At 38.6% G+C, this 27,025-nt stretch overlaps 11 protein-coding genes across 11 annotated transcripts; 3 read left to right on the top strand and 8 right to left on the bottom strand.

Annotated features, from left to right (window-relative positions):
• Window positions 1-1,629: 1,629 nt before the first annotated feature.
• SAPINGB_P004543 (uncharacterized protein) lies at window positions 1,630-4,797 on the bottom strand (the record flags this gene model as incomplete). Its single annotated transcript, XM_031999258.1, has 1 exon — window positions 1,630-4,797. One exon carries the CDS (start codon window positions 4,795-4,797, stop codon window positions 1,630-1,632), a length of 3,168 nt encoding a protein of 1,055 aa, XP_031855149.1.
• Window positions 4,798-6,054: 1,257 nt separating this feature from the next.
• On the bottom strand, window positions 6,055-8,688 carry SAPINGB_P004542 (uncharacterized protein; the record flags this gene model as incomplete). The annotated part of the gene is made up of 2 exons (XM_031999257.1): window positions 6,055-7,726; window positions 8,618-8,688. The coding sequence occupies 2 exons, from the start codon at window positions 8,686-8,688 to the stop codon at window positions 6,055-6,057; spliced, it is 1,743 nt and encodes a 580-aa protein (XP_031855148.1).
• A 972-nt stretch (window positions 8,689-9,660) lies between these two features.
• SAPINGB_P004541 (uncharacterized protein) lies at window positions 9,661-13,473 on the bottom strand (the record flags this gene model as incomplete). Its single annotated transcript, XM_031999256.1, has 1 exon — window positions 9,661-13,473. The coding sequence occupies one exon, from the start codon at window positions 13,471-13,473 to the stop codon at window positions 9,661-9,663; it is 3,813 nt and encodes a 1,270-aa protein (XP_031855147.1).
• A 648-nt stretch (window positions 13,474-14,121) lies between these two features.
• On the bottom strand, window positions 14,122-15,117 carry SAPINGB_P004540 (uncharacterized protein; the record flags this gene model as incomplete). Its single annotated transcript, XM_031999255.1, has 1 exon — window positions 14,122-15,117. The coding sequence occupies one exon, from the start codon at window positions 15,115-15,117 to the stop codon at window positions 14,122-14,124; it is 996 nt and encodes a 331-aa protein (XP_031855146.1).
• Window positions 15,118-15,442: 325 nt separating this feature from the next.
• On the bottom strand, window positions 15,443-17,803 carry SAPINGB_P004539 (uncharacterized protein; the record flags this gene model as incomplete). Its single annotated transcript, XM_031999254.1, has 1 exon — window positions 15,443-17,803. The coding sequence occupies one exon, from the start codon at window positions 17,801-17,803 to the stop codon at window positions 15,443-15,445; it is 2,361 nt and encodes a 786-aa protein (XP_031855145.1).
• A 645-nt stretch (window positions 17,804-18,448) lies between these two features.
• Window positions 18,449-19,231, top strand: SAPINGB_P004538 (uncharacterized protein; the record flags this gene model as incomplete). The annotated part of the gene is made up of 1 exon (XM_031999253.1): window positions 18,449-19,231. The coding sequence occupies one exon, from the start codon at window positions 18,449-18,451 to the stop codon at window positions 19,229-19,231; it is 783 nt and encodes a 260-aa protein (XP_031855144.1).
• Window positions 19,232-19,605: 374 nt separating this feature from the next.
• Window positions 19,606-20,258, top strand: SAPINGB_P004537 (uncharacterized protein; the record flags this gene model as incomplete). Its single annotated transcript, XM_031999252.1, has 3 exons — window positions 19,606-19,716; window positions 19,822-19,919; window positions 20,009-20,258. The coding sequence occupies 3 exons, from the start codon at window positions 19,606-19,608 to the stop codon at window positions 20,256-20,258; spliced, it is 459 nt and encodes a 152-aa protein (XP_031855143.1).
• A 78-nt stretch (window positions 20,259-20,336) lies between these two features.
• SAPINGB_P004536 (uncharacterized protein) lies at window positions 20,337-20,887 on the bottom strand (the record flags this gene model as incomplete). Its single annotated transcript, XM_031999251.1, has 2 exons — window positions 20,337-20,711; window positions 20,846-20,887. The coding sequence occupies 2 exons, from the start codon at window positions 20,885-20,887 to the stop codon at window positions 20,337-20,339; spliced, it is 417 nt and encodes a 138-aa protein (XP_031855142.1).
• A 554-nt stretch (window positions 20,888-21,441) lies between these two features.
• SAPINGB_P004535 (uncharacterized protein) lies at window positions 21,442-23,160 on the top strand (the record flags this gene model as incomplete). Its single annotated transcript, XM_031999250.1, has 1 exon — window positions 21,442-23,160. One exon carries the CDS (start codon window positions 21,442-21,444, stop codon window positions 23,158-23,160), a length of 1,719 nt encoding a protein of 572 aa, XP_031855141.1.
• Window positions 23,161-23,304: 144 nt separating this feature from the next.
• Window positions 23,305-24,819, bottom strand: SAPINGB_P004534 (uncharacterized protein; the record flags this gene model as incomplete). The annotated part of the gene is made up of 1 exon (XM_031999249.1): window positions 23,305-24,819. One exon carries the CDS (start codon window positions 24,817-24,819, stop codon window positions 23,305-23,307), a length of 1,515 nt encoding a protein of 504 aa, XP_031855140.1.
• A 309-nt stretch (window positions 24,820-25,128) lies between these two features.
• On the bottom strand, window positions 25,129-26,913 carry SAPINGB_P004533 (uncharacterized protein; the record flags this gene model as incomplete). The annotated part of the gene is made up of 1 exon (XM_031999248.1): window positions 25,129-26,913. The coding sequence occupies one exon, from the start codon at window positions 26,911-26,913 to the stop codon at window positions 25,129-25,131; it is 1,785 nt and encodes a 594-aa protein (XP_031855139.1).
• Window positions 26,914-27,025: the final 112 nt, after the last annotated feature.

Raw genomic sequence — 27,025 nt, 5'->3', positions numbered from 1 at the left:
AAAAAAAAAATCAATTAATTGTCTTTTAAATCTAAATATCCAAAAAAAAAAAATAAAAATTCAAATTATATCTTTTCAAAAAAAATATAACAAAAAGATAATCGACCCCGGTGAGGATTGAACTCACGATCTCACGATTAACAGTCGTGCGCCTTAGCCAGCTTGGCCACGGAGTCTTTAAATAGTCGTTAGTGTACAAGACTTGTAGAATCTATAAAAGCGTAAGGAAATAGACTGCTTTAGTTAGTATACTTAAACAAGTTTGTTTTTGGAATGGAAAGAAATATATTGGAATAGTTATAAGGATCTGTGGTATTATAATATCACAGTGGAGTCGAAATGTACTGATAATCTTTCTAAAATGGTCACGGGAGTGATCATGAAGAAAGATAGTCGAAGGATCTTGAGTAATATTACTTAGTTTTGCAAAGGCCATGGTAATTTTGGCGTGTGGTTTAAAAAGTTTTGAATTGAAAAGGATAATTACAACTGCAAATGTGGAGAGCTGGAAAAAGTTCATCACATTTTTGGTTGAGTGTCCTTTGCTTGAAGAGGAAAGAAAAGGATTGAAAACGGATATCTCCAGAGATGGACATGTCGACTCTCTTAAACAGTTTAACTGGCTTACAGGAGATTGTAAGCTTTATCTCTGCTTGGAGGTATTAAGAAATACGATTACAGCGTTGATGAAGATAAGTGGAGATAAGTTGGGAAGGTTTGGTTATTTTTAACCCCGCTGTTCCTCGTAAGTTGGCATCAGGACTTATTTTCGGGCTGTTGGAGATGCAATGTTGAAGCCAAAATTAAAAAGTTTATTAAGAAAATGAAAAGATATATAGTATGGACAAGAAGGATAGCGCAGATGCTGATGTTATATAATTCTATAACCCTTGAATAATAATGAAAAAAGCAAACAAACAAACAAATGACTTTGTTTATGTGAACACCATCACTTTGAAGTATGTTAAAATGATTAAAATAATTTTAAACAACAATCAATTAAATTTTTAAATATCATATTTTGAATAAGATCCCAAAAAAAATAAAAAAAAAAAAAAAAACGAGAAAAGATGATGTTGATACCATTTGACATCTTCTTTTTTTGAGGCATGCCAAAAAGGTATGCGAAGGTATGTAGTCAGATTCTTGTATAGATAATTATTGTGAAAACGAATATATAGTAAGAACAAAAAAGAATAATAGTGAAGATATTGATTTCATATAATTTCATAACTTTTGAATAAAAACAATCAACTAATCAATTAATCTAAAGAAAATTTTTTTCCAATTTTTTTCCAATTTTTTTTTAATTTTTTAAATAGGACTTGTTCATCAAAAATAAAAAAATATTCAACAGAATCTTCTCCAGAAGACTTTATCTTTATAAATATATTCTTTCTTATATATATGCTTATGTTCCTTTTATTTATTTTTTTTTAATTCCAAAATTTAATTAGCTATTACAATTGTTTTCCTCTTTTTTTTTTTTTTTTTTACTTTTACTTTTACTTTTATTAATTTTCTTTCTTTTGTTTTTTGTAAATCAAGATTTTTTTTTTATACAGCATTCAAAAAACAAAATGGGACTATTTCTCAACTAAAGTTCCCCGTCAATAAACAATTTTTTTTTTACTTTTGCTCAGCAGCAGCAGGCTTAGCCTCTTCCTTAGGAGCAACGGGCTTGGGCTCTTCCTTCTTGACAACAGGCTGTTGCTTAGGAGCCTCTTGTTTAGGGGCAGCAGGTTTAGGAGCCTCTTGCTTGGGTGCAGCAGGTTTAGGTGCAGCGGGCTTAGGAGCTTCTTGCTTGGGGACAGCAGGTTTAGGTGCCTCTTGCTTTGGAGCAGCAGGCTTAGGAGCTTCCTGCTTAGGAGCAGCAGGTTTTGGCTCTTCCTTCTTAATAGGTTGTTGCTTGGGAGCTTCTTGCTTAGGAGCAGCAGGCTTAGGAGCCTCTTGCTTAGGAGCAGCAGGCTTAGGGGCCTCCTTCTTAATAGGTTGTTGCTTAGGAGCCTCTTGTTTAGGGGCAGCTGGTTTAGGAGCTTCCTGCTTGGGAGCAGCAGGTTTGGGAGCTTCCTGTTTAGGAGCAGCAGGTTTAGGCTCTTCCTTCTTAATAGGCTGTTGCTTAGGAGCATCTTGCTTAGGAGCCTCTTGCTTAGGAGCAGCGGGTTTAGGAGCTTCCTGCTTAGGAGCAGCAGGTTTTGGCTCTTCCTTCTTAATAGGTTGTTGCTTGGGAGCTTCTTGCTTAGGAGCAGCAGGCTTAGGAGCCTCTTGCTTAGGGACAACAGGCTTAGGCTCTTCCTTCTTGATGGGCTGCTTCTTGGGGGCCTCTTGCTTGGAGACAGGAGGTTGAGGCTTAGGAACTTCCTGCTTAACAACAACAGGGGTAGGAACAATCTGGGTGACTCCAGTATTCACAGTGCTGGTAGCAACAATGGTACCGTTAAGCTTGGCTTCAAGAGCCTTTTTGCTGGCGGCAGCGTAGTATTCCTCATAAGTATCAAAGTAGCGGCCACAGTTCCAATCCATATCCAAAAACTTGGAGCTTTCGCAAACAGGCTTGGTCCAAGCAGTGGCATAAGCAAGAGGAGAGTAGTGGTAGAAAAAGCCAGCACTGACGGCAAAGAAGGCAGCCATGAGAGCATATCCAATGTAAATACCCTTGCGATTAAGCTTAAAGAGCTTGATGCTACCGAAAACACCATAAGCAATAAACTCAAAAAACTGGGCAATGGCCAAAACACCAAAGAAAACAGAAGCAAGATAGTGGTGCAAGAAAAGCTGACGCTCCATCAAAAAGGAGGGGAAGTAATGAGTAGCCCAACCAAGAACATAGGTATACATGCCCTTGTCAAAGGTATGGTAAGCAACGCTATCAAAGGGAGCATATCCACGCTGCCATCTAAGCAACTCAAAGCCCTTGAAAAGAAGGTAAGAAACAATGAGAGCAGTAGTGAACCAGTAGATAGGAGCGTTACCAAGAAGATAAACATGGTCGTGATCCTTACCCCAGAAGTTAATACCACGCTTGAGAAGAGGCCAAGACTCAGGGCGAGACTCCCAAGTGTGGGTACTAGTAAGACCAGCATTGACATTCCACATGACCTTATTAAGCTCCCAGAATTTAGAAAGGAAGGAAGGAATACGTCTGTGAGCAATTTCAGCATCTTGGGGTGCTCTAGGGTGACTGTTAGAGTCAATCATCCAAACACTGTTAGGGAAAGTACCACTCTTAACACAAGTGACTTCCTGTTGCTCAAAACCCCAAGTAGGGAGTTTGACGGCGTGAGAAAAGAGAGCACAGCCAGTACCAATATGGATCAAACGGAATTGAGTATCGAAAGCACGGAGACGTTCACTGGCAACGCCCTTTTCGCTCTGCTTGGGGACAATTTCAACACGGAAGTTATCATTAATGTCACCGGAAAAGCCCTTGTAACCGTAAGCAGAAACTTCATTCTGGAAATCCTGCTCAGATACAGGGGGACGAACATTGTGGGAGTGAAGTCTACGGTTTGAAGTCATGTGGGTCAATCTAATAATATCGCCATGCTTAACAAAGTCATAAGAGGTATCGTTCAAAGTAAGATTGTAATTGTCGCGCTCAATGACCCAATTATTGTTATGATCCTTGTGAGGGTAAAGAGTGATTTGCTGCTGCTTGGAACCAGTGGGGTACATGTGGTTGTGAGAGTGTAAGAATCCACCACGAGTGTTGACGTGTCTAAGAGTAACAACACTGCCGTAGGCGATATCGGCTTGGGTTTCCTTAAGGATGGTAGTATGCTGGAGAGTAGCTTGGAAGCCAGGAGACATGAAGCTAGCACCATCGCCGTGGTTAGCAAGGCAGACAAAGTGAAGAGCAAACATTGAGAGGTAGAAGGAAAGGGGGACGAAAATGAGGAAAACGGCTCTGGAAGCGAATTGGTAAAGGTAATTGAGGGGGGTAACCTTCAAATCAGCAAGGATCCACCAAAGTTGCCAAAGAGTCAAGAGACCACACCAGCCAATTGTGAAGATACCAACCCATTTGGAAGAGACAGTAGCACCAAGACCGAGACCAGCAAGGAACAGATAACGGATCCAGTCTTTAGTTAGGGGGATGTAGTTTTGAAACTTGACAAAGCCGTAGACGGTAATGGCGACAAAGAAAACCAAGGGAGAATCGAGCAAGATAAAACGGGATTGAGTGACAAAGGTATTTTCAATGGCAAGCAGACCAGCACCAAAGAGAGCAGACCAAGAGTGGCATCCAGAAGCACGGAGGGTAGAGTAAGTAAGAAGGACAGTCAAAACACCAAGAGTGGCAGGGAGCATACGCATGGCAACATAGGGGACATTAGCAGGGCCATACTCGAGACCGATTGCATTGAAGTCAAATTCTCCATCAAATCCAGCGAGGTAGCCGACAACAGCGTAGAGCATTTTAGCCAAAGGAGGGTGAACATCCATAAAGAAGCGGCCAATAATGTACTTGCGAGCAAATCCACCAAAGTGGACTTCGTCAAAAACGACTGATGGGGGGTTCCAAATCTTGTAAAAGCGGACCCATGATGTGAAGATGGTGAGGACAAATAGTAGTTTTTGGTCGAGGGGAGAGATTGTGCGTTCTTGGGCCAGAGTTGCTGGAGGGATCGAGTTATAGGATTGTTGAGGTGTGATGGGATCTTCTTTGGAGAAGGGTTTGGTCTGGACTGCTGGTATTAACACAGTTTTTTCTGGTATAGAAGAAACTGGGCCATTGGCAAGTTTCTCCTGCTTATGCACCGAGGAGTTTTTTGAGTTTTTTGACGACTTTGACATTGTATTTTAATATAATGATTCTTATGAGTAGAGTAGAGTGAAAGATAGTGATAACAGAAGGTTGTTTGTATCAATTAGTTGTAGATTTCTTCTTCTTCTTCTTTATCTTTTTATTTTTTTTGTTGGCTTGTTCTTTTTAGTGAGCAAAACAAGCAAGAACAAGAACTAGATGACTAGAAATAAAAAAAAAAAAAAAAAAAAAAAAAAAGAGTATCTAGCAGATAGAATTGGATGAAGGTTGATTAAGAGTATTTAACTGCCAAATGAAAATAAAAATAAAAAAAAAGAATGGAAGTTATATATATATATATATATATAAATATGATGTGGATGAGAAAAGGGATGACAGAAGAAAAAGAAGGAAAGGGTTATTTTTTTTTTTTAATTCAATTGACAGATTGGCAAAATTAGCTGGCTAAAATATACCAGCCTGAAAAAAAAAAAAAAAATAAATAAAGGCTGATGTGTCCGGTTTGACATACACACATACGCACCACCACTGGATATATAAATATAATTATTAAATATAATAAATTTTGTTATTATTATAATTATAATAATTATTACGTACGTACGTACTACTACTATTATTATTATTATTATTATTATTATTATTATTATTACTGCTGGTTAATTAAAAAAAAAAAAAGAAGACCCACCCCAGAAAAAAAAAAAAAAATCGACTTGTGCAATTGCAAGCCGCAACGTGTTACAATAATCACGTGAACACTATATATATATATATATATATATATATATATATTTTTTTTTCAATCACCATAAAACTCTTTCAAGATTCTAAAAAAATAAAAATAAAAATAAAACTTGGAATAGAATATCTCATAAGTCAATCTTAAATTCTAATTGATTTGTTTCTCCATGTACATACAATATAATATATCAATTTCAATCTATAATTGCTTTTTAAAATAGAAAAAATAAAAATAAAAAATAAAAAAAACATTATTTCTTTGAAAAAAAAAATTTTTTACCAACTTGGGAATAGCATTTGACACACCATCATCATGTCTTTAAAATGAAAAATTCATGGTACAAAAAGTTTGAATCTTAAAAGTTTATAAAAAAAAAAAAAAAAAAAAACAATTTACGTATATTGTACTTTTCATTCTTTAACTTTTGATCTTTTTTATTTTATTTTATTTTTACAAAACGTACAGTAAAAATGCAAAATTTCATTTAAATGAAAAAAAAATAAAGAAATGCAATAATATCATTGTCAAATAAACCTGTCTTCCTTTACGAAATCCACAGGCCACCATCACTATCCTCCAAAATCTCTGCGAGCTCCATCACATCTTCAGTAGCTGGGTTCCAGCCCAACTTAAGACTAGCATGAATACGCGTCAGCTTTGGTAACTTCTCATCCAATATCGCCAAGCTTACATCAATAGGATCAATCTTATGAGCTTGACCAAGCATTCCTGAAGAGTCAAGAGACAACCTTTCAAGATTATGACCAACAAACTTCTTCTCCTGTTCATCATAAACCATCTCAATCTCGTCAAAAATATGGCGTGAAATATAATCAACAGAAACAGAAAAATCCTTCAAAGCAGGACAAATTCGGAAAACAGGATCCAATGCATAAGGCCGCAGTACTGGCATTGGATACATAACCTTGAGAGTCTTGAGTTGCTGTCCCAAGCGAGTGAGAAGAAGTAAAACGCTATTAGTATTGATAAAGGGACAGTGAGTAACTAGCAAATGAGTGACAGTTTTTGGAAACGTCGTCGACATGATAAACTCATTACTAATGCCTCCAGAAAGACAAAGTTGCCACAAATTAGGTGGCCAAATATGATCATACTCGAGACAAAAGATTGATGAGCGAGGGAAAGCAAGCTTTTCCAAATGTTGGGCATTGCCAATCGCCGAAAATAATAAACGAAGATCAACAGTCTCCGATACCAGAGACAAATCAAGAACTTTGAGGTTGTGACAACTGCGCAAACTTAATAGTGGCGAATATCCAAAACTTGTTTGCGGCGCATAAAACTCTTTCAAATGCAACGAGCAGCGCCGCAAAATTCGAGAAGTGTAGGAATTTTTGCCACTTTGAATAATATTGGTCAAATTCAAAACCTTGACAAAGGAGCCCAAATCTTTGCCATGCTTACTATTGTCAGAATGGTAATTCTTGCTAATGAATCCGCGATTTCCTTTGATAATTTGCGCTCCTGAAGATACAATAGGACCAGCACTTGATCCACTAATTGTAGCAACAAACTTTTGATAATTATACACATTAAGAACAGGATTCGCATAAAGATAAGGTAAAGCTTGTTGATAAAATCGACGGCAAACATATAGCAAGGAAACAGGTATCGGGTGTGGCAACTTATCAAAAATAAGATCTAAAAGTTCATGAGGAAGTCGCAAAATGGGTGCAATTGGAGGTTCCTGTAGTTTAGAACTTTCAGTCTGCCCCTTCTCTTCGTCATAACCAGAAGGAGGCGTTGTACTTGTCGAGCTGCCAGCATCTTCCTCCTCATTCCTATCAGACAAAACTGAAGAAGCAGAAGAGGAACAAGAATTAGGATTGGTCTTTTTCAAAGACACAGAACGTGAGGATTTAGCTTGGCTAGAAGAAGAAGAAGAAGATGATGATGATGCGTTTGTGGCGCTAGATTGCGCAGCAGATTTCGGGCCGCCTTGTAAACGCAGGGACTCCATGGCTTTCGCCAGGACGTCAACCTTTTCGAACCCAGAGTCCCGAGCGCCTCTGGCACTGCCAAGTTGTGCGGGCTGCTCGGTATTGGAGGAATTGTTGCTGCTACTGCTACTGCTGCCAGAGCCCTGAGGGCGCCAGCTGCCGTCGCTGTTTGTGGATGCATCCAGATAAACAGTCGTCGAGTCAGCTACTCCAGGTCCATAACGTCTATAAGGCGGCCGAATCTTGCGCGGCCGTCTTTTGTTGACTATTTTGAAGGTTGATTAAAGGAAGACGATGGAGACTAATGATCCGAAAATGATTGAGAAATTTCAGATGATAATAATGATGATAATATTTCACACTAAACGTGCGAAAAAAAATTTTTTTTTTTTTTTTGAGCAATGATATAATAGAAAGAAAGAGAAAGAGAAAGAAGAGAAAAAGCGGGGTGACCAAAACCTTTATATATAAATATATATATGATATAAAGGATATAATTTTTTAGACATGAGGAGGTTTCTATCAAGAAGCAATTCTGACTAAGTTACCTAAACCTCAACCCGTGATTCACAATTTTTATATAATTTTTTATGGGGTTTAAACTAAAGTATAGAAACAAGGCCCGTTTTTTTTTTTTTTTCATTTATTAAAAACTAGCCAAAATCCAAAAAAATATAAAAAAATAAAATAAAATAAAATAAGAGATTTAAAGCTACTATGAGCGAATGACAATTATATTTAAATGCATTCAAGCTCTCATTTCAAAGATCATACTAGAGAAAACCAATAATTTTTTTTAAAAGAGTTTTTGAAGATTTTTATTTAAAATTTTTGTAATTTACACAATTTAGATTTAGAGATTCGTAAAATAAAACTGATTTCTTGTAGTCATGAACACATTAAAAAATTTAGTCAAGGTGAAGAACGATTCGTAAAAAAAAAAAACTGGAAATAAATGTTTGATTCGGCAAAGTGGTGGCTGGGTCGAAATCAAGAAAAGGTCATTCATCAACAGCAACTTCAGAAGAAACGGGCTTCAACAAGAAGATCATTGTGCGTTTATTTACTAAAAAAAACAGTTAGTATTAAAAGTTTTTAAAAATAAAAAAAAATTTCAAATTTCAAATTTCAAATAGAAAAACTTACCTTCTGGCTCTCATGAGTCTTCTCTTTCTCTTCAATCTTCTAACTCTCTTTTTTCTCCACTTATCTCTCATTCTATTAAATTAGAAGTTAGTATAAAATCAAGAAAAAAAATAATACTGGTATTATTATAATAATAAGAAATAATCACATACTTGACGGTTAATGAATATGGCGATAGAGAGAGAGAAAAAAAAAAAAAAAAAGGAGAAAAAAAAAAAAAGAAGGAAAAGGGAAAAAGCTTTGTGGAAGGACGAGATATAAAACTTTTTCTCTTAGCCACCATGCACACACATACACTCACACACACACACACACACTCGCACACTCGCACTCACACTCACACACACACACACACAAAATTGAGTGGGTTCTGTATTCACTGTAATGGTCACCCGCCCTTAGGCATTAATTAGATCGGCACCTAGGTAGCAGCCCCAGTTGTAACGTAGGAACTTTAAAATAGCCCTTACCCTGCTATTAAACTGCTACTTTAAGACGGAGATTAGTACTTTAAATATCATGTGACACAAAAATTTAATTTCATTATACCCTAACCTTGAGTTGGGGTTTTGATTGTTTATTGCTAAATAACTTTTAATAAAGAATAACCCTAATAAAATAACCCTAAGATTAATTTCACAAGGAAATATTTTGTGACTGCTTGATTCCTTATGTGGCATCTGTAGATCTAGCTTTAATTCAAAGTTCAATCAATGAATCGTCAAGTTCTTTAAATTAAATATTTTAAAAATGAAGTATTAAAAGATCAAATGAATAAGAATAGTTTTGAATAATAACTAGTATTTAAAAATTAAAATTAAAATAAAAATAAAAATAAAAATCACAATCAAAGCTTTAAAAAAAACTTTTGTGTTAAGTTGGAAAGTTTATAAGCATGAAAAAAAAAAATTATCTTATCAATATAGGTTAAACTATTAGCTTTCATAATAATAATAAAAAAATATATATATTTGTAATTTCAATTTCGTTTTATTTTTTTTTAAAAGAAAAAAACAAAAAAAAAAAAAAAAACCTCTATCTCGCTAAGTTAAAATCTTAGTTAATCTCTCATTAACTTCATCCCTTAAATTCACTGCAATCTGATGTGAAACACGCAAAATCCAGTAACTAATTCGATATGGAAGTAACATGGCATGAAACGCCACAATCCATGGCCAAAATAACAGTAACACCACCACTCGTAACATCAAACGGAAACGCGACCGTTGAGGTGGTGGTTCCATTGGAGGTGAACCTTTTTTCCACTCTTGAGAAACAAGTGCATATCTTACAGAACCACCATTTTCATTACCTCTAAACCCGTTTCTTCCAAACTCAACAGGAATTGGCGTACTTATCGTAGTCCCACTAACAAGCGTACTATCATTGCTGCTGCCACTACCACTACCACTAGCAGTTCCAGACACAGGAACGGCTGCCATAGTGACAATATTGCTTGTAGTTGCACCTTCAGCACGTCGTGGAGCCTCGTTTGGCAAGAAAAATGCTCCTTCACCTCCAGCTATGCCTTCTCCAAGATTGAAAATCTTATTCATGTATTTCCGACCTTCATGACCGTTGGTTGTTGACGCACCAAGCTGCGGCAATGATTTTGTGGAGGAACCAGCCCCACCAGCCGTTGCATCTGTCATTCGCGAGGCTGCAGCCGCAGTAGCTGCAATAGCGGCAGCTGCAAGTTTCTTCTTTGACTGAATGTTTTTCGTCAAACTCGTTTGAACCAGACCTTTGTGAAACTTCTTGTCTCCATCATTTCCACCCCCGTTATCAAGACCGGCAAAGTTGGTGGATTTATTCAAAGCAAGTACTGAGTTAGATTTAATCCCACCACCAGTGACACTAGAAGCCGCAGCCGCAGCCGCAGTAGCAGTAGCAGCAGCAGCTCCCACAGCAACTTTGCCGTTAGGAAAACCACGGTTCATGTCACTATTTTCAATCACCAAATACTTGCTACTCTTGTCAGAGTATTTACTCCTCTTTTCTTTACTGGTACTGCTTGCTATCGGACTCCAAGATTTTTCATCATCCCCCTCACTCCCCCTTCTTTGAGAATATTCCTGCAATCGATGTAGCAATTCTTGTTGCTGTTGCTGCAAAACACTTAATTGTTGCTGTATCTGAGCATGTACTTCATCTTCATGTTTTTTGGATGCTGTCAATGATTTCACACTCTTCAGCGTTGCAGTTTGATGCTTCCAAAGACTATCAATCTCATTTTCCCATGCATTTTCATTGGAAATTAGCCGTCTTGAAATTTCCTTAAGACTATGATCAAGCTGGGAGATTGATTCGCCAAGTTTCACACCTCTGTCAACACCTTCTTCTTCTTCTTCTTCACTTTGAGATTGAGAGTCGCTGTCACTTTTTAGTACATCGATATCTTCAATGTAAAGTATCGATCCCTTTCGATTTCCATGCGACTTTTGCTGCTGCTTTGGATTTCCATGTTTCTCACTACCCCTTTCTTCATCTAAACTGTTTTCAATCTCCAGCTGAGCAAGGTTTGCAATTCCTTGAATGATCTCGTAAACAACGTAAATAGCAATAAAGGTGTCACTCATCAATGCATTACCGTAATTCATCAGCTTATCTTGAGCCATCATCATCATGTTACCCATAAATAGAGGAGAAAATACTGCAATTGCACCTACTGCTACACTGTTGAAAAAATATACCGTATGCACAATATTGTACCACAAAAGCCGGCTTCTGCTTGCTGCCTTTTGAGGTTGTTTTTGCCTTTTGGAATTTTTCGTTTTTCTAGTTTTTTCCTGAGACGTCCCGCGTCTTGAAGAAGAAGAAAATTCAGAAAAACGATACTGCTCCTTCAAAAGTTTTAAATTTTGTTTCCGTTTGAACTTGAGAGAAACACGATAAAAGCTCCATACACCACGTTTTGTTAAATGGTCCATCAGTATAAGTGCTGCGACTGTGGCCACATCAATAAGAAAATCAGAATGATTATAATGCTGGAAAACTGTTGGTAAAGAAAGTGAAGTGACGATTCCAAGTAATAGAATGGCAAAAGAATCAATACCTAGAGTTTTTGGAGATGATGTGGATAGAGAAAAAGTTGAAGATGAAGAAGATGGGGCTCTTCTATTATCCTCGTTATTTTCTAAAGCTGAACATAATGGAGGTGACGTTGATGGTTTAATTGTAGATGCATTTGTTATAGGAGCCACAATTTGATTAAAAGATTGGTTTGATGATGATGATGATGATAATGATGACGATGCTTTGGGAGACCCCCCGTTTTTTAAAATGGATTTAATGACAGTTGCAGACTTTGAGGGGAAAAGAGATTGGTGGTTCTCAAAAGGTTTTTGTTCCTTAACGGAAAATGATGATCCTGGACTCAAAGATGATTCAAAAGGTGGCATGCTTTGGAAAAAAGACCCGGAATTATTTTTTGAAAGATCATTACCAGCAGTTTTTGATTGGTTCGGATTGGTGGGATTTTCGGAAGATTCAAAAAAAATATTGGTATTAAAGCAGAAATCTTTTTCTTCTTTTTTTTCTTCATCTTTATCTTTATCTTCATCTTCATCTTCATCATCATTATTTTTATTTGAAAAGGCCAAACTTTGATTTGGGCCACAAAAAACAGCTTGTTTTTCATCGGTGGAATTTATAGAAGAAACCTCAGACTCTGGTGTTTCAGCCCCAGGATTTTCATTATCATCTGAAGTGAAGATTTTGTCCATCAAAGATTCATGACTCGACGACTTGTTTTTATCAACAAACTCTAAACTGGAAGAAACTCCGTCTAGTTGCGGCGAGTCAAAAATTTGGTCTTCTTCTGGAATAGTTTCAAGAATTTTCAGACTGCTTAGAGAACAGTCAGAACTTCTTGGAGATGCAGAGGGTGGAGGTAGTCCTGTTCGAGATGATAATGATGATGATGATGATGACGACGACTCTGGAGCATACATTCCAAGATTGTTATCAGATTCGAATGAGGGGAACAAAAAGGTACTATTACTAGGTGGATGCTTTTGCGAACTTACAAAGACAATCGGAGTATCTTCAAAAGTGTCATCACTGTCGTCAAAAGAATTATCGCGGGTGCTTAGAATGATATTTGGAGGAAGAATATCACCCATTTTAATGGGAGAAACTTGAGATTGAGATTGAGAATAGATTTTTGATCTTTTGTCATTATCAGGACTTCTTTCTTCTATTGGGGTACGCACGTTTTCTAGTAAAGCCGCCCCACTTTCCCCTCCATAAAGGTTATTTTGTAAAGTTCCATGCGCTGCTCGAACCTTGAGATCAAGAGGACTGTAATTGGCGATATTGTTGATGACACTACTTGTTTCGCTGATAGAAGAGGGGCTAGTAGAGTTTAAAATAAGGTACTTTTGATTATACTTTCCAGATGGGGGAGAGGGTGTTTTTTCCTTCATCAAGGAACGTATACTGCTGCTACTGCTGCTACTACTGCTACTACTACTGTTACTTCTGCTGCCATCACACGGAAAATCAAAGTTTTCTTTAAATCTTATGCGACAGGAATCATGGATAGGCTTTTCTTCTTCCGTCGGTGCAATTAAAAAAAGGTTTTCAGGCTTTTCTTTAACATGCGTGCGGGGTCTTGTTTTTGGAGTTAATTCAGCCATTTTCCCAGGATACTTGTTTGATGAAGGTATCGATGTTTCTTCTTTTGGTAGTAGTGATTCAAGCTTGTTTGTTAGACTAGGTTTTGATATTTCTGAAAAACGAGGCTGTTTTGAAAGATTTGAAAGATTTGAAAGATATACAATGCTGTTATAACTATTTACAGGCAACTTGTCGCGATTTTCAGTGTTGATACTGAGATCTTGTAGCACACTCATGGGTGCAAATACTGCGTGCGCGGTATTTTAATTTTTTTAAGATTCTTCCCCCCCACCTCTTGTGTTTTAAAATTGGTTCAAAAAAAAAAAAATAAAAAATAAATAAAATAAAGAATAAACGGAAATTGCAAATAAATCAAAGTCTCACTTATAGATAGAAGAAATGAATTGAAAAAAGATGGAAAGAAAAAAAAAAAAAATAGAATTGTTTTTGGTGGGAATAAAAATATTTATTACTATTAAAAAAAAAAATTTTATTTTATTTTTATTTTTTCTTATCACCACCACCACCACCACCACCATTTCCAAAAAAGCCAATATTTAAATTTTCTAATCATCACCAGCAAAAAAAAAAAAAAAAAAAAAAATCTTTTGCTCTTCAATAAAAAAAACAAAAAAATAAAGTGGGGTGGAGGGAAGGAAATATATTACAAATCATTACTCAAAACAGTATTGTGAGGCTCTTATCTATATATATATATATATAATCCTTTGCTTGCCCATTAAAAAAAAAATAAAAAAAAAATAAAGATAAACCACCTTTCATCATCTTACTCAAATTACTCTTGAATAAACTTCATATACACTACTCTATAGCATAAACCTCGTCATTACTTTTTTTTTTTTTTTTTTTTTTTTTTACTTCTCTTAGTGACGAGAAATACGGCGCCAGGGAACTTCACCTGCACCGCCAGTCTTAAGTTTGTAGTAAACCCCGCCAACACCCAAAAGTGTGTTCCAGTGATCTAAAAAGCTCACCATGGCAGTCATAAGCGCTACTTCTCGGTCAACCTTGCTCTCATCAATCTCAATCGAAAACCCAGTTCCAGACCCTCCAACTACAGCAAAAAAGTCAGCCTGCTGTTGCTGTTGCTGTTGCTGTTGCTGTGGAATTGGTAGTTGGCCAGCTTGACTAGCTTGACCAATACCTGAATAATCACCATTAAATGATTGGCCCCGAGACTCATAAAACCGTCGAACATTACCCATCATAACACCACCACAACGTTCACGAATCTCACTATCCTTTTGTCCCAAGTTATAAACCCGTTCCAAAAACATACCACGCTTAGTCCACTGATAGATATTCCCATCCGACAGCTCAAATACTCGATAATTGTCTAAAAAATCAGACTGGTGTGAAATTTGATTTACACCTTGGTAAAAATGAGGCATACCAATATTGTTTGCAGACTTATTAAAATCAATTGTACTCCAAATGCCTGCACTGATTGTAGCAATGGGGGGTAAATCTGTTACTTTTTCATCATCATTATTAACTGTGGAGGAAGTTCCAGATGCATCAACTCCCAATGGAACAGTCTTTATTGATGGTTTATAAGCCTCTACAAAATCAAAAATGGCTTTTGAGTACTTGGAAGTAGCACGAAACTCATAAACTGCAACCCCAGTTTCAACGTCAATAACTTGAAACACTTCATCCTTGGCCAAAAGCTTATTCAAAACCCCCGTGGGTAGGGCTGTAGGCTTTAGTGGGACCACAGTATATAGCCGTGTGTTACTTGTATCAATCGGTACACAATTGGGATTGTATCGACTCGATTGCCGGTGAAAATGGCACAGAGTGGCTTCTGCAACAGCCAAGGGAATCATAATTGGAGAAATTGCAAGTTCAAGAGCCATGATTGATCAAGTATATTATTGGCAACAAACTTATCGTTGTGATAAAGAGATAAAGATTCAGTTTATAAAAAAAAAATAAAAAAAATAAAAGAAATATAGATAAAAAAAGATTGGCTTTTGATATGCTTGAGAAGGATATAAAAAAAAAAGCAATTGGAAAAGAAAATGATAATTGAAATATGAATAAAAGCTATGGAGTATTAAGAATAAAGAATAAAGAATCAAAAAAGAAAGTAAAAAAGAAGCAAAAAAAAAAAAAATTCACATCAATTTATATGTTTTCTTTATTTTAAAAAAAACTTCCAAAAAGGGAAACTTAATAAAGCTATTGTTCCATAAGTGACAATCGCAAAGCTAAAGCCAAGTCTTCATCAATATCTTCTTCCTCTATAGTATCATGAAAAAATCCTCCATCACCATTTGTCAAAGAACTTTCTGAAAATGACTGACGACCTGAAGACCCAGACTCCTTGTAATAAATATCTTCATCGTAATCATCGTAGTCTTTGTCGTGACTTTCAACAGAGTTGTCTGTATTTTCAACACCCTTTAAAGACAATTCAATGGCAGCCTTGAGATCATCATCATCTTCTTCTTCTTCTTCTTCTTCTTCGTCAATAATAGCACAGCCTGACCCAGAAGGCGTGCTAGATGAAGAACCAGTAGCGTCTTGACTAATCATTAGAGCATACTTGAGTTGTTCTTCCTCTGTCATCTCATCCAAAAAGGCAGTCTCTGGATTGCTATCACGACTAGCACGACTTGCGCTATTACGCCGACGCTCCTCATTTTGTTGGCGTTTAACAATTTCCTTAGCAATCTGGTATTCGTCTTCCATGTCCTTGAGCAAGTCTTCATTACGAGGACCAGCAGGCGCTGCTCCAGTACGGTGACCAGCCATGCGCTTCTTAACACCTTTGGACTTGGTCATTTGACCAGTAGTGGTAACACCATAACTAAAGTACTGAACTGCATTATTGATAGCCAACACACCATGACATTTTGTAGCATCGGGATCTAAAACAACCTGGTAAGCAGGACTATCACCCATGCTGCTGAAATCCAAAATCTTTTTGGGGAATCTAGAAGTAGCAAGTCGAATGCGTTTACCTGTTAGGGCATTATGAATCATGACATTAGCACTACTGGAACAAATCGCCAATACAAGTGAATTGATTGCAACACCAGTGACCTCAGCTTGTTTTGAAAATGGATTTTCAATAGAATAAAGAGGACGAATCTCAGGGATGGAATCGTTACTAGACTTGGCTGGCTGGCGCATATCCCATACATGAACTTGATTGTCAGCAGTGAAAGAAGCAAGAAATCTTGATCCATGGCCTGGAAGCAGCTTAGGCGTGGTCGAAGTAGCAATACCAGTGTACAAGGATTCATCCAAGTTAAATGGACCAAGCATGTGCTTGTCCAGAGTGATATTTCCAGTGACAAGTTTGACAACATTAGCTTCAGAAGATGCAGTCTGTTTTTCAAGTCTATAGCGAACAATATGATCATTTTCATGTGAAAGAATATAACCGGCAGTAAAGTCCACAGTGAAGTAACCATTGCGAAGATGCATTTCAGATTCCATGTTGATTGGGGTTGTTCCAATAAATGTAAGATCCTTAGTATCTCTGCGGTAATGGAAAATACGACCACCATTATCACAAACAACAATTGATTTTTCACTATCGGAATCAATATGGACAACAGGTGTAAGATCTCCAAAGGGCATATAACCAGTATTTCTGCTTGTTTGAGCAGGCTCTTCTTCCCAAGATGGAAGAGTAAACTTAAATAATTCTTCGCCCGTGAGAAAGTTCCAAGCCTTAACGGAACCTCTTGAATCACCAGTCACACAAGTGATTGCATTTGGAGTCTTGGGAGAAATAGTTTTGCTGGTCCAAGCAGAAGTAACTGCTGCCATTTCATGAGTCACAGGGAAACGCTTAAATTCACGGCCTGAAACACCACGAGAAAAGGCAACAGTTGTGACTCTTCCATTAGTAAATGGAAAAACCATTCCGAATTTGGAGACATCAGGAATACCTGAAATGTCTTCATTGTCATTTCCTAATCTGCTTGTGCGAATATAGGGGAACCCTACACGAGCATTGCTCAAATCGACAGCAACACCGCGTTCATTCATTAGTGAAAAGGAGATGATTCTCATACCAATAAAGTCCACGGCAATTCTTGTCAGGTCCTGGAGGGGGACTTTAAAAGAAATATTTCTAGATCCAGAGGCCTTTTTCCATCGTTTAAGGGCACTGGTACGTTCAATAAACTCTGTTTTCCAAGAAACACTAGAAGTGATGCGGGAAAAATTTTCGTGGCCTTCAAAAGTATTTTTAAAAGCAGCACGCCAGACTGACTCATCGGATGTTATGCGATACCAACGCTTGCATACGAGGCCTGCAGCATCCAAAGAGCGAAGATCGAGCCAAGAAAAAATGTTAACCATGATTTCGCTGGGAAGATGGACAGAGTTTAGTTTGGAGTCTGAATTCTGGTCGAGATCAGAGTTGTCTTCAGAAAGCTCTGGAGACGTGAGCTGGTGAGTGTCTTGTAAGAAACCATTTTGGGAAAAGGGGGGTAAAGGTAAATCAGATTCTGATGTGGATTTCTGTGGTGAAATATGAGTTATTTGAATTTGAGACGATGGGATAGATACTGAAGAAGGCATAAAGGAAAGGGGGGAGTAAGTTATTGATCAAAATAGAAAATAAAAGAGGTAGTGACAACTATAAGTGGCAAGTCTACTTCTTTTATATATTGGGTTTGTTTAAGAGAGAGAAAGAAAGAGAAAAAAAAAGATGAAAGTATATAATAAAGATGGGATAAAAAGTTCCAGAAAATAGGGTCCCAAGAAGTTAAAAGTTGGATATTTGAATAAATAAAAAGGCAGACGTAACCAGGGAGTTTCCCAGAGGTTTTAAAAGAATTGAATTTGGCCGTAGTTTTAAAGAAAAAAAAAAAGACTTTTTAGATGTCAAAGTTGGAGATGGTAGAAGAAAGTAAGAAGGAAAGAAAGAAAGAAAGAAAGAAATTTGTCTGCACCAAAAATGAAAATCTTGTTTAAACAGAGACACTGTGTATACGACAGCACATGTTTGCGTATATCTGGGACCGGCTGTTAGGACTAGGAGAGTAGCACATGGGAGGGTCCCTTCTTTAGGTCTCTCTCTCTCTCTCCCAAAATTTTCCACCAGTCATCATCAGCACAAAAGCTAGCCGACGACGACGATAAAGACGACGACGAAGACGACGACAACCGATCTAGTAGTCAATATATATTTTATATATATATACATACACACTAAACTGACAAATGATTTCGCTCAGACTGGTGTCTGCACGAAACAGCATTAGACCATGCTTGTTTTCCCGGAAAGGATTCCACACCACCACTATTGTTCGCAGCGATGAGGGTATTAACCCCAACTTCCCTGATGAGCCGATAAGAGTGCCTCGGATTAGACGTCCTGGCAGATACTTTTCTGAACCCCTCAACACAGCCAAGTACCGATTGAGTAACTGGCCGATCTACGTTGCACCGGCCGGTCCCCAAGTTGCATTTACAAAGCGTGCATCATTAGGTCTGGCTGCCCTGAGTGGATATATTGGATACCTTGCCACAACCACAGCCTCAGTTTCTGCCCTGGCGGCGACCCTTGGTGTTGTTCCATTGCTACTTCCAATTCCATTTTTCCAGTATCTTTCGAAACCATATGTGACACGCATTTTCCGATTGTATGAGCGACTACCACCGGTGATTCACAAAAGAACAGGCGAGGACGGCTTGGAGTATACTGATGAAGAGCCACAATCATATACCTATGAGACACTGACAGAAGACGAGACTTTGGTGGTGGAACAGATTGGAGCGTTTGGTCGGTCAGTGCATGCGACCCAGATCAAGGTCAAGGATATTCGGATTGTGAGTGATCGCATGGGCTGGGTGACATGGGAGTACAAGGACCCGGAGTCTGGAGAGGTGCTACCTATGTATGTTGCTGATAATGTTGGTGGCATCAAGATGGATCGTCTTTGGGGTGTAATTGAGAAGAATAGCGGGATCGACAATGGCCGGTCCTTTTTGGATGAGCCATAGAGTGTACGTGTATATGTAAATAGTATTTAGAATATGACAATTTTTTTTTAATAAAAAAAGACAGGAGTTATACAATTATATCATCAGAATCATCTTTGAGACTCTCTGCCTTGCGTTTCTTTTCATTTTTTGGATAAAAAACTGGATGGGCTAGTAATTTGAAAGGTTCAATTTCGATGATGACAGTAGAATTGGCTGGTTGTTGTTGTAGTTGCTGCTGGGGCTGGTGCTGCTGGCTGGTGCTGCTTTTTTCTGGCATATCGCCACCACCAAATTCAGGGCTCATCACTTTAAATTTATTCCAACAACTAATACAAGAATTTTTTTTTTTTTTTTTTTTTTCAAAAACCCAATAAAACAAAATCACAAAACAAATGACTACCGACCAGTTACAAGCAGAACAAGATTCTGTGATTGAAGAATATCTTAATGAGTTGGATCGGTATGCAGTAAGCAGGGCAGCAAGTGGCAAGAGTTTTGTAAATGTGAGTAGAGTTATGGAGAGAGAGAAAAAAAAAAAAAAACAAAAAAAAACAAAAAAAAAAAGGAGGTTATGATGAGGATTTTGACAATAACTGACTGATCTTTAGGCATTTTTAGATCTTGGACTGGCAAATTCGCGGGCCCGAAGTGCGCTAGACCGGTATTCCATTGATGAGAGAGAAACCGATGCTGGATTAGTTATTGAGTGAGTATTTAAGAGTATTGAGTATTATTATGGTGGGAGTTGAATTAATATCCCTTTACATTTATAATTGCTAGCTAACTAAAATAAAGAATTTCGGAAAAAGAACAGCTATCTTTAAAACAAGAAGATGATACGAAATCAAAGCCTATTGTTGCTGCTGGTGGGTTTTCAAGTGGGTATGCTGGCACATTGATGCAGGCACAGACCGGGTTTCGAGAAGCTGTGACTGAAGCCCTGAAAGCACATGCTATAGAGGTCCGACTGCAGGAGCTTGAGAAACGTGTATCAGCTGTTATGAAGGACCAGAAACAAGAAGAGCAGAAATCAACAGAACCATGAAGATTTTGTAAATAATAAATGTATTAATGAATTAATGAATTAATGAATAGATGAAAAAAAAAAAGATATTTTAATGCATTAAGACCGTTGAATTTCACTAATATCAGAAGCCACTTTGATGATAAGGTCGTCACACTTTGCCAGCAAAATGCTTGACTCTACAAGAACTTGCTGACGTTCATTTTCGACAGATTCTAATTCATTCTCGAGTTCACGCAGACGGACCATCTGATCATCCTCAGAAGAATCTGCTCCTGGTAAGTTATCTATAAGAAGATCGATTTGTTTTGATTTAAGAACAATGTCACGGGCCAATTCTGTGAGGTCTTCACGGAATTTTTCTTTAGGTACGGAATTGACTTGAGGATCTGAAGCGGGAGGTTCTGAGCCTAGAGGTTCAAAGCCATTGGAATTGTTGATATAGTTGAGTGCAGAGTAGTATTGTTTGAGAAGCTTTTTTTTTTTTTTTTTTTTTTTTTTGTGTTAATACATGTTAATTTGGTTATTTATTTTGATAGCCGCCGGTGGTGATTGTTGATTAAAGGACATGGGGGACCCGACTCAACATTCATCAATAGGAGACATACCTGGTCCACACAAACTTGAAGTTGAGTGAGACGATCCGACATAATGATAAAGGAATCTTATTATTTAAATTAATTAATTAAAAGAACCTTCTAAGAATTATTATTAATTATTAATTATAATTTCGTTATATATAACGAGATGAAAAAAAAAAAATAAATAAATAAATAAAATAGCGTGAGTCTCGTGAATATTTGTGGCGCTGGCTGGCAATTAAATCTTTTGGTGGTAGGTGGGCAATTTGAAAATTTTTGATTCTCTGACTGAAAATTAAATTTTTTAAATTTTTTAAACTTTTTAAATTTTTTTTAAAAAAAAAAAAAAAAAAAAAAAAATTACCCGCTGTGGCCGCCGCCATCACTGCCATCGGAGCGGGAACTTAAACAAAATATTTTAAGTATTTTAAATATAAAAATTACAATTTGGTCTCCACAGGCCATTTTAAAGTTTTTTTTTTTTTTTTCTTCTATCGCCATTCCATAGAAAATTCTTCTTTTTTTTTTTTTTTTCTATCAACAAAAACCAACAACAACAACAACAACTTATCTGGTAGTTTGTTTCTCTATAATTTCAATACCCTGCTATTGATTTCCTTCTCATGGCTCTGTCCTCTAATTCTTGCGATCCGACCGACGAGTCGGCGCCTCTGGTCCCCAATACTACTACTAATACTAACAATAATAACTCCGCTAAGCCCATATCAAAATACCCTCCTGCAACAGGCCGCAACGTACTAGCTTTTGTACTGGCATTCACCTGTAATCTCTGTGCTGCTTCCATCTCACTATTTGCTATCTTTGCGCCATCGATCCAGCACGATACGGGCCTACGTATAATGGATATTAACTGCGTCGCCATCGCAGCAGAAATCGGCATGTACATTCCTGTTCCTCTTATCGGATACATGGCTGACCAAGTAGGCCCAGGATCTGTTGGTATTCTTGCTACCTTTCTTTTCACTCCTGCATATTACATCTCAGGTCTCGTTGTCCAGGCTTACTTGGATAAAAACCATGGCCTTGAGATCTCTACATTTGCCAAATTTCTCATCCACCACGACATTTCTGTCCTCTCGATTGCATTTTTCTCCATTGGCTTGGCCACTTCAGCTCTTCACTTTTGTGGTGTGGTTGGTGCCGCAAAAGTTCTCCCCCAATACCCAGGACTTTCAATCTCAATCCCCATTGCATGTTTCGGGATCTCATCTCTTTGGCAATCCCAAGTTGTTTCCAAGTGGTTCACAGTCCCAGGAGAAGATGGTGGCCACGTCAAAATTGTCCAAGTGTTTAACTTTTTCGCCATTCTCTATATCCTGACTGGATTTGTTTCTTACTTTTCAACCCATGTCTGCCTCCCTCCAAAACCAATAATTCACCAAGATAAACTTGGCCAACCAATTGTTGTCTCGAACAATTCCCAAACATTACTGGGATCTGATGATGCATGTGATACAGCTTCTTCTACCTACCAATCTACAGATACTACACTCACAGCTGAAGAGCCTGACCGTAATAACACATACAAACGTGACCCTAATACCATCACTCTGCCCGAGTTTTTCGCAGACAAGACTGTGTGGATCTTTTTCACCGGGTTTGTCATTGCCACAGGTCCATTGGAAATGTTTGTCAACAATATGGGCATGATTATTAATACCATCCCCATTGCACTCAGAAAAGCCGGACCAGTGGCTACCCATGTCTCTCTCTTTTCTCTTTTCTCCACACTTGCACGGTTATCCATGGGCCTTATGTCGGACGTTCTCCATGGTAAAGTGCCCCTTCCCTACATTTACTCAGCTGCCTTGCTGTGCACTGCCGCGCTCCAGTTTGCAACATCTGCCGGCTTTTTCACAGTCTACGACGGAGGAAGCTTGTTTTCTGTTCTTTCATCTGCAAGTGGCTTTGCATATGGCTCTTGCTTCTCTCTTACCCCTACAGTAGTCTCTACAGTCTGGGGGCTTGAAAGCTTCGGCACCCATTACGGTGTCTTCATCTTGGGACCCGCCCTCGGAGCCACCTTTTGTGGATACCTGTTTGCTGCTGTGTATCAAAACGCAGCGGCACGGGCGTCCCCTGGAGACATTAACAACATGATGTCTGCAGCAGAGTTTGTGGGACAAAAACTTGCCCGCGCAACAGCTAGCATTATGAGCAGTGACAATAACTTGAGTCCGGAGTTTAATAACGCCCAGTGCTACGGACTCAAGTGTTACCAAGACACGTTTCTGACGACTGGTGTTATGTTTGTGACAGCGGCCGTGCTTGTCTTTTCAGTGTATAAGTTTTACTGGAAACCTACTAACCGCATGGCCTAATGATAGACGATAGACGATAGACGATAGACGATAGACGTTGTTATGAATTATATATGATTTGCATGAATTTATAGAAGTTGTTATTATTATTTATTTTGTTTTATTTATTTCTTTCTTTCTTTCTTTCTTTATTATTATTATTACTTATGCCTCCTCAAAGTTGCCGTCATCACGAGTCCGGTTCTTGCCACTGGATCTGCTACGTTTAGCTTCCAGTTCACGTAGCTTGAGAAGAGCCTCACGCAATGCCTCACCAACCCTCGTTGACAGTACCATGACTTCAGATTTATCCACCTTATACTCATCGAGTTTTTTGCCAAGTGTTGCCTCCAGACGCTGGTATACATCGAGATTATACTGTGTAACAAATGTGACACTCTTACCAGATCGTCCAGCACGCGCGGTACGCCCAACACGATGAATATATGCCTTAGAATCATCAGGAATATCGTAGTTGATTACAATGTCGACAGACGGGATATCCAAACCTCGAGCAGCAACGTCTGTGGCCACAAGAATATTACGTGCACCAGCCTTGAACTTGTTAAGAGCACCAAGACGCGCAGCCTGGTTCATACGGCCATGTAGCGGGACTGCACGGAAACCAAGCTCACGTAAAGCAAGTGCAAGACGCTCAGCGTCAGAAATGGTGCGCGCAAAAACAATGGCCGTATGACCCTCCATCTGCTGCAACAGATACACCAAATAAGTATCCTTATGGACCATGGGGATAAACATGTAATACTGGAGTAATGACGATGCTGTATCGTACTTGCTGGAGACAGCTACTTTGACTGGATTGTGAAGCGAAGCGCGCCGCAGACGGTCAACTTGAGATGTCATTGTTGCAGAAAAGAGGTATGTATGTCTGCCTGTTTTAGGTAATGCGGTGAGCAGACGGCCCATTACAGTTTGAAACTCGGCCTCCAAAAGTCGGTCAGCCTCGTCCATGACCAAGTATTTGAGAGATTTGAGAGAAAAGCCCTTTGTATTTTCAAGATGGTCCACAAGACGACCCGGGGTTGCAACAATGACATGCGGTTTACGTGCAAGCATCATCGACTGTTGCAGCATATCCATGCCACCCACAATGACAGCGCACCGCAGCCCTATTCCTGCACCGAGGGCCTCAAATTGCTCTGCAATCTGCACCGCCAGTTCACGCGTCGGTGCCAACACACAGCAAAACAACGGTGCAGGTGCATGCCACAGCGCTTGCAGAATTGGCAGCGCAAAAGCTGCTGTTTTACCAGACCCTGTTTGTGCAAGCCCAATGATATCACGGCCCTGGAGTGCCCATGGAATTGCTTGTGCTTGGATCGGTGTGGGTTTAGAAAACTTGAGCGCTTCGCATGCCTCGCATAGCGGAGGAATAACCCCGAGTTCTGCAAATGTCTGTGGCTCCTCGCCCTCTGTTAGTTCTGAAACTTCCTCTAATCCATCAGCATTGGTTGTCGAGGCTGCAATCTTGGGTTTCGAGGTTTCAACAGGTGCTGAAACCTTTTCTTCAGTTGTCTTTTTCTGAGAATCCAACGCCTTGAGTTTCGCAGCAAGTTTCTTGGCCTCACTCACGGTATCGGAGCTCTTGGTTTTAGTAGATTTCTTAACTTTGGTTTCGGAAGCCTTAAATTTCCGAGCTGGAACAGCAAACTTCGACATGGTGGTTATGCGGGTATTTGGTGTGTGGATATGGTATTATATATATATCTATATATATCTGTTGACAAGAATGATCTGGGCAAAAAAAAAAAAAAAAAAAAAAAAAAATTCAAGATGGGAAATTTTCCAGTGGGCTCTAAGAAAAAAATTTTTTTTTTTTTTTTTTTTTCTTTTGACAGACTGAAAGGCTAACCACCACCTTTTACTTATTTTGGAAACTCTGAGCCGCACGAGCCATCTTAATCTCTATCTATCTATCGTTTTGCAAAACTTGACCTTGATATTTTTGTTTTAAAAACTATACACTATTTACAACCGAATTACAATCCCTAATTGCTTAAGAACAGTTCCTACTGTATACAAAAATAATGCATACAATGATAGCACGGCCAAAGCGACTTGGGGACTTGCGTCAAGCGTATTAAGCGACATGTTAATAAGGCCTGTCGACACGTTAGCCAACAGAAAAATAAACAGCCCGCTAGAATTGACGCTATCCACAGACGCTGGAACTAACATTTCGTACGGGTAAGCATCTGGATTTCCAAACACAGCAAGCTCGACGGCTGCAAAAAAGGCCAGATTGAGTGTGTTGTAGGCGCCGATCCAAAGAACATACGGTAGATTAGCGAACCGCCTCGAGACTTGAAGACGCAGCAGTTTGCGGGCTGTAAAGTATGCAATGTGGAAGGCAAAGCTGGATATTAGCAGCATATATAAGCGACGCACACGGGCGGCAGTTTTAGGGTTCCCCTGAGCTGGGGTGCTTTTACTAGCAAGGAATTCACTGCGGGTTTGTGGGTAAAGCAAAGCTTTGTAAGAGACTGTAGATGGGAGAGTGTAATAGCCTGTAGCTTTTCCAAAAAGAAAAATAGAAAAGTAGCCGATAAATGAACAGACGCCTTCTTTATTTTGTGACAAAAGGTTGACACGTGGAGCGGTGATGATCCAAGCGACAAGACCTAGCTTATCAAGAGCATATTCGTATACAATTGCAATTATTAAGGCGAGAAAAACAGTGGGGATGGTAAAGGATTTGATAGGAGTCCCGTCTTTAGATTGTTTGCGGGGAGGTGCTATGGAATCGATAATAGTGACAAAAAGAGGAAGAAAACCAAGGGTCATGAAGAAGTTCCAATGAATTCCGTACTCTGTGACGTGTTCCTGATAATCTAAGGATTTTACAAAATATAGGCGCATGAGGCCGAGTAGTAGGACAGTGAGAACACCTCTGAGGGTTTTTATGAGGGTTGAGAAAAATGGGGCTACTGAATTTGTAAAAGTTGAAGAGAGGGTAGCACGGGACGATACCAGGCCCATTGAAAAGACAAACGAGCCAACACCAAGGTCCATGAGAGAAGTCCCCCAAGTTTCAACTTTGGCAAAGCGTCTGGGGAAGATTGGGAAGTCGACAGCAATAATTGCGAGGCATGTGAGAATCATCATTTGTCCACGGTAGACGGATAAAAATGAGTGATGAGGGAGATAAGTTTTAAGTAAAGATGGAGTGTTTGTGGGTTGTTGTTGTTGTTGTTGTTGTTGTTGTTGTTGGTGATCCTTTTTATTAGTGTCTTTAGAATCTTTGGATGTGTTAATTTTGTTTATGCTAGGGTTTGAAATTTGCTCAAGTTGAGCGAGTGATTTTCTTGGCCGAGTAGCCAGGATGTATAATGTAGGAATGAGAACAGCGGCATTGAGTAAAAGTGGATGCCCTGAGTAAGTTGTAATTGATAGAAGCGACGTGAGCCAGTTGAGGGTGACGTCTACGAGAGTTGGTATTGATAGCAGTAGTGCTATTATTTTTTGGATAGATTGATGGGAGAGTTTAGAGGTTTTTGAAGAAGAAGAAGATGATGATGATGATGATGAGGTATTTGAAACGGGGAAAAACCCAAGTCTAGATTGTATAACTGCCCATGCTAGATAACTTGAAATAGCAATGAGGGTGCAGATGTAAATTTCAGAAACTGAGCCACCTGTTAGACCGGAGACAAAGTTTTCTTTGCGTTGTTTTATGGAGAGTGGAGTTGGAGAAGCAGTATGAACAGAGCCTATAGTAGTGGTACTACTTAGAATGGCATCTGAGGTATCCATTGTGGTCAGATGGTATGTATAAATGCAGCTATATATAAACCAATAGAAAGATTTTGGTGATCATCCAAGAGATATTTTTTTTTATTTTTTATTCTTAATTTTTTTTAATATA

The sequence above is a fragment of the Magnusiomyces paraingens genome (assembly GCF_902498895.1).
Source record: "Magnusiomyces paraingens strain CBS 517.90 genome assembly, contig: contig3, whole genome shotgun sequence".
Lineage (NCBI taxonomy): Eukaryota > Fungi > Ascomycota > Dipodascomycetes > Dipodascales > Dipodascaceae > Magnusiomyces > Magnusiomyces paraingens.
This window is presented reverse-complemented; position numbering and strand designations above follow the sequence as displayed.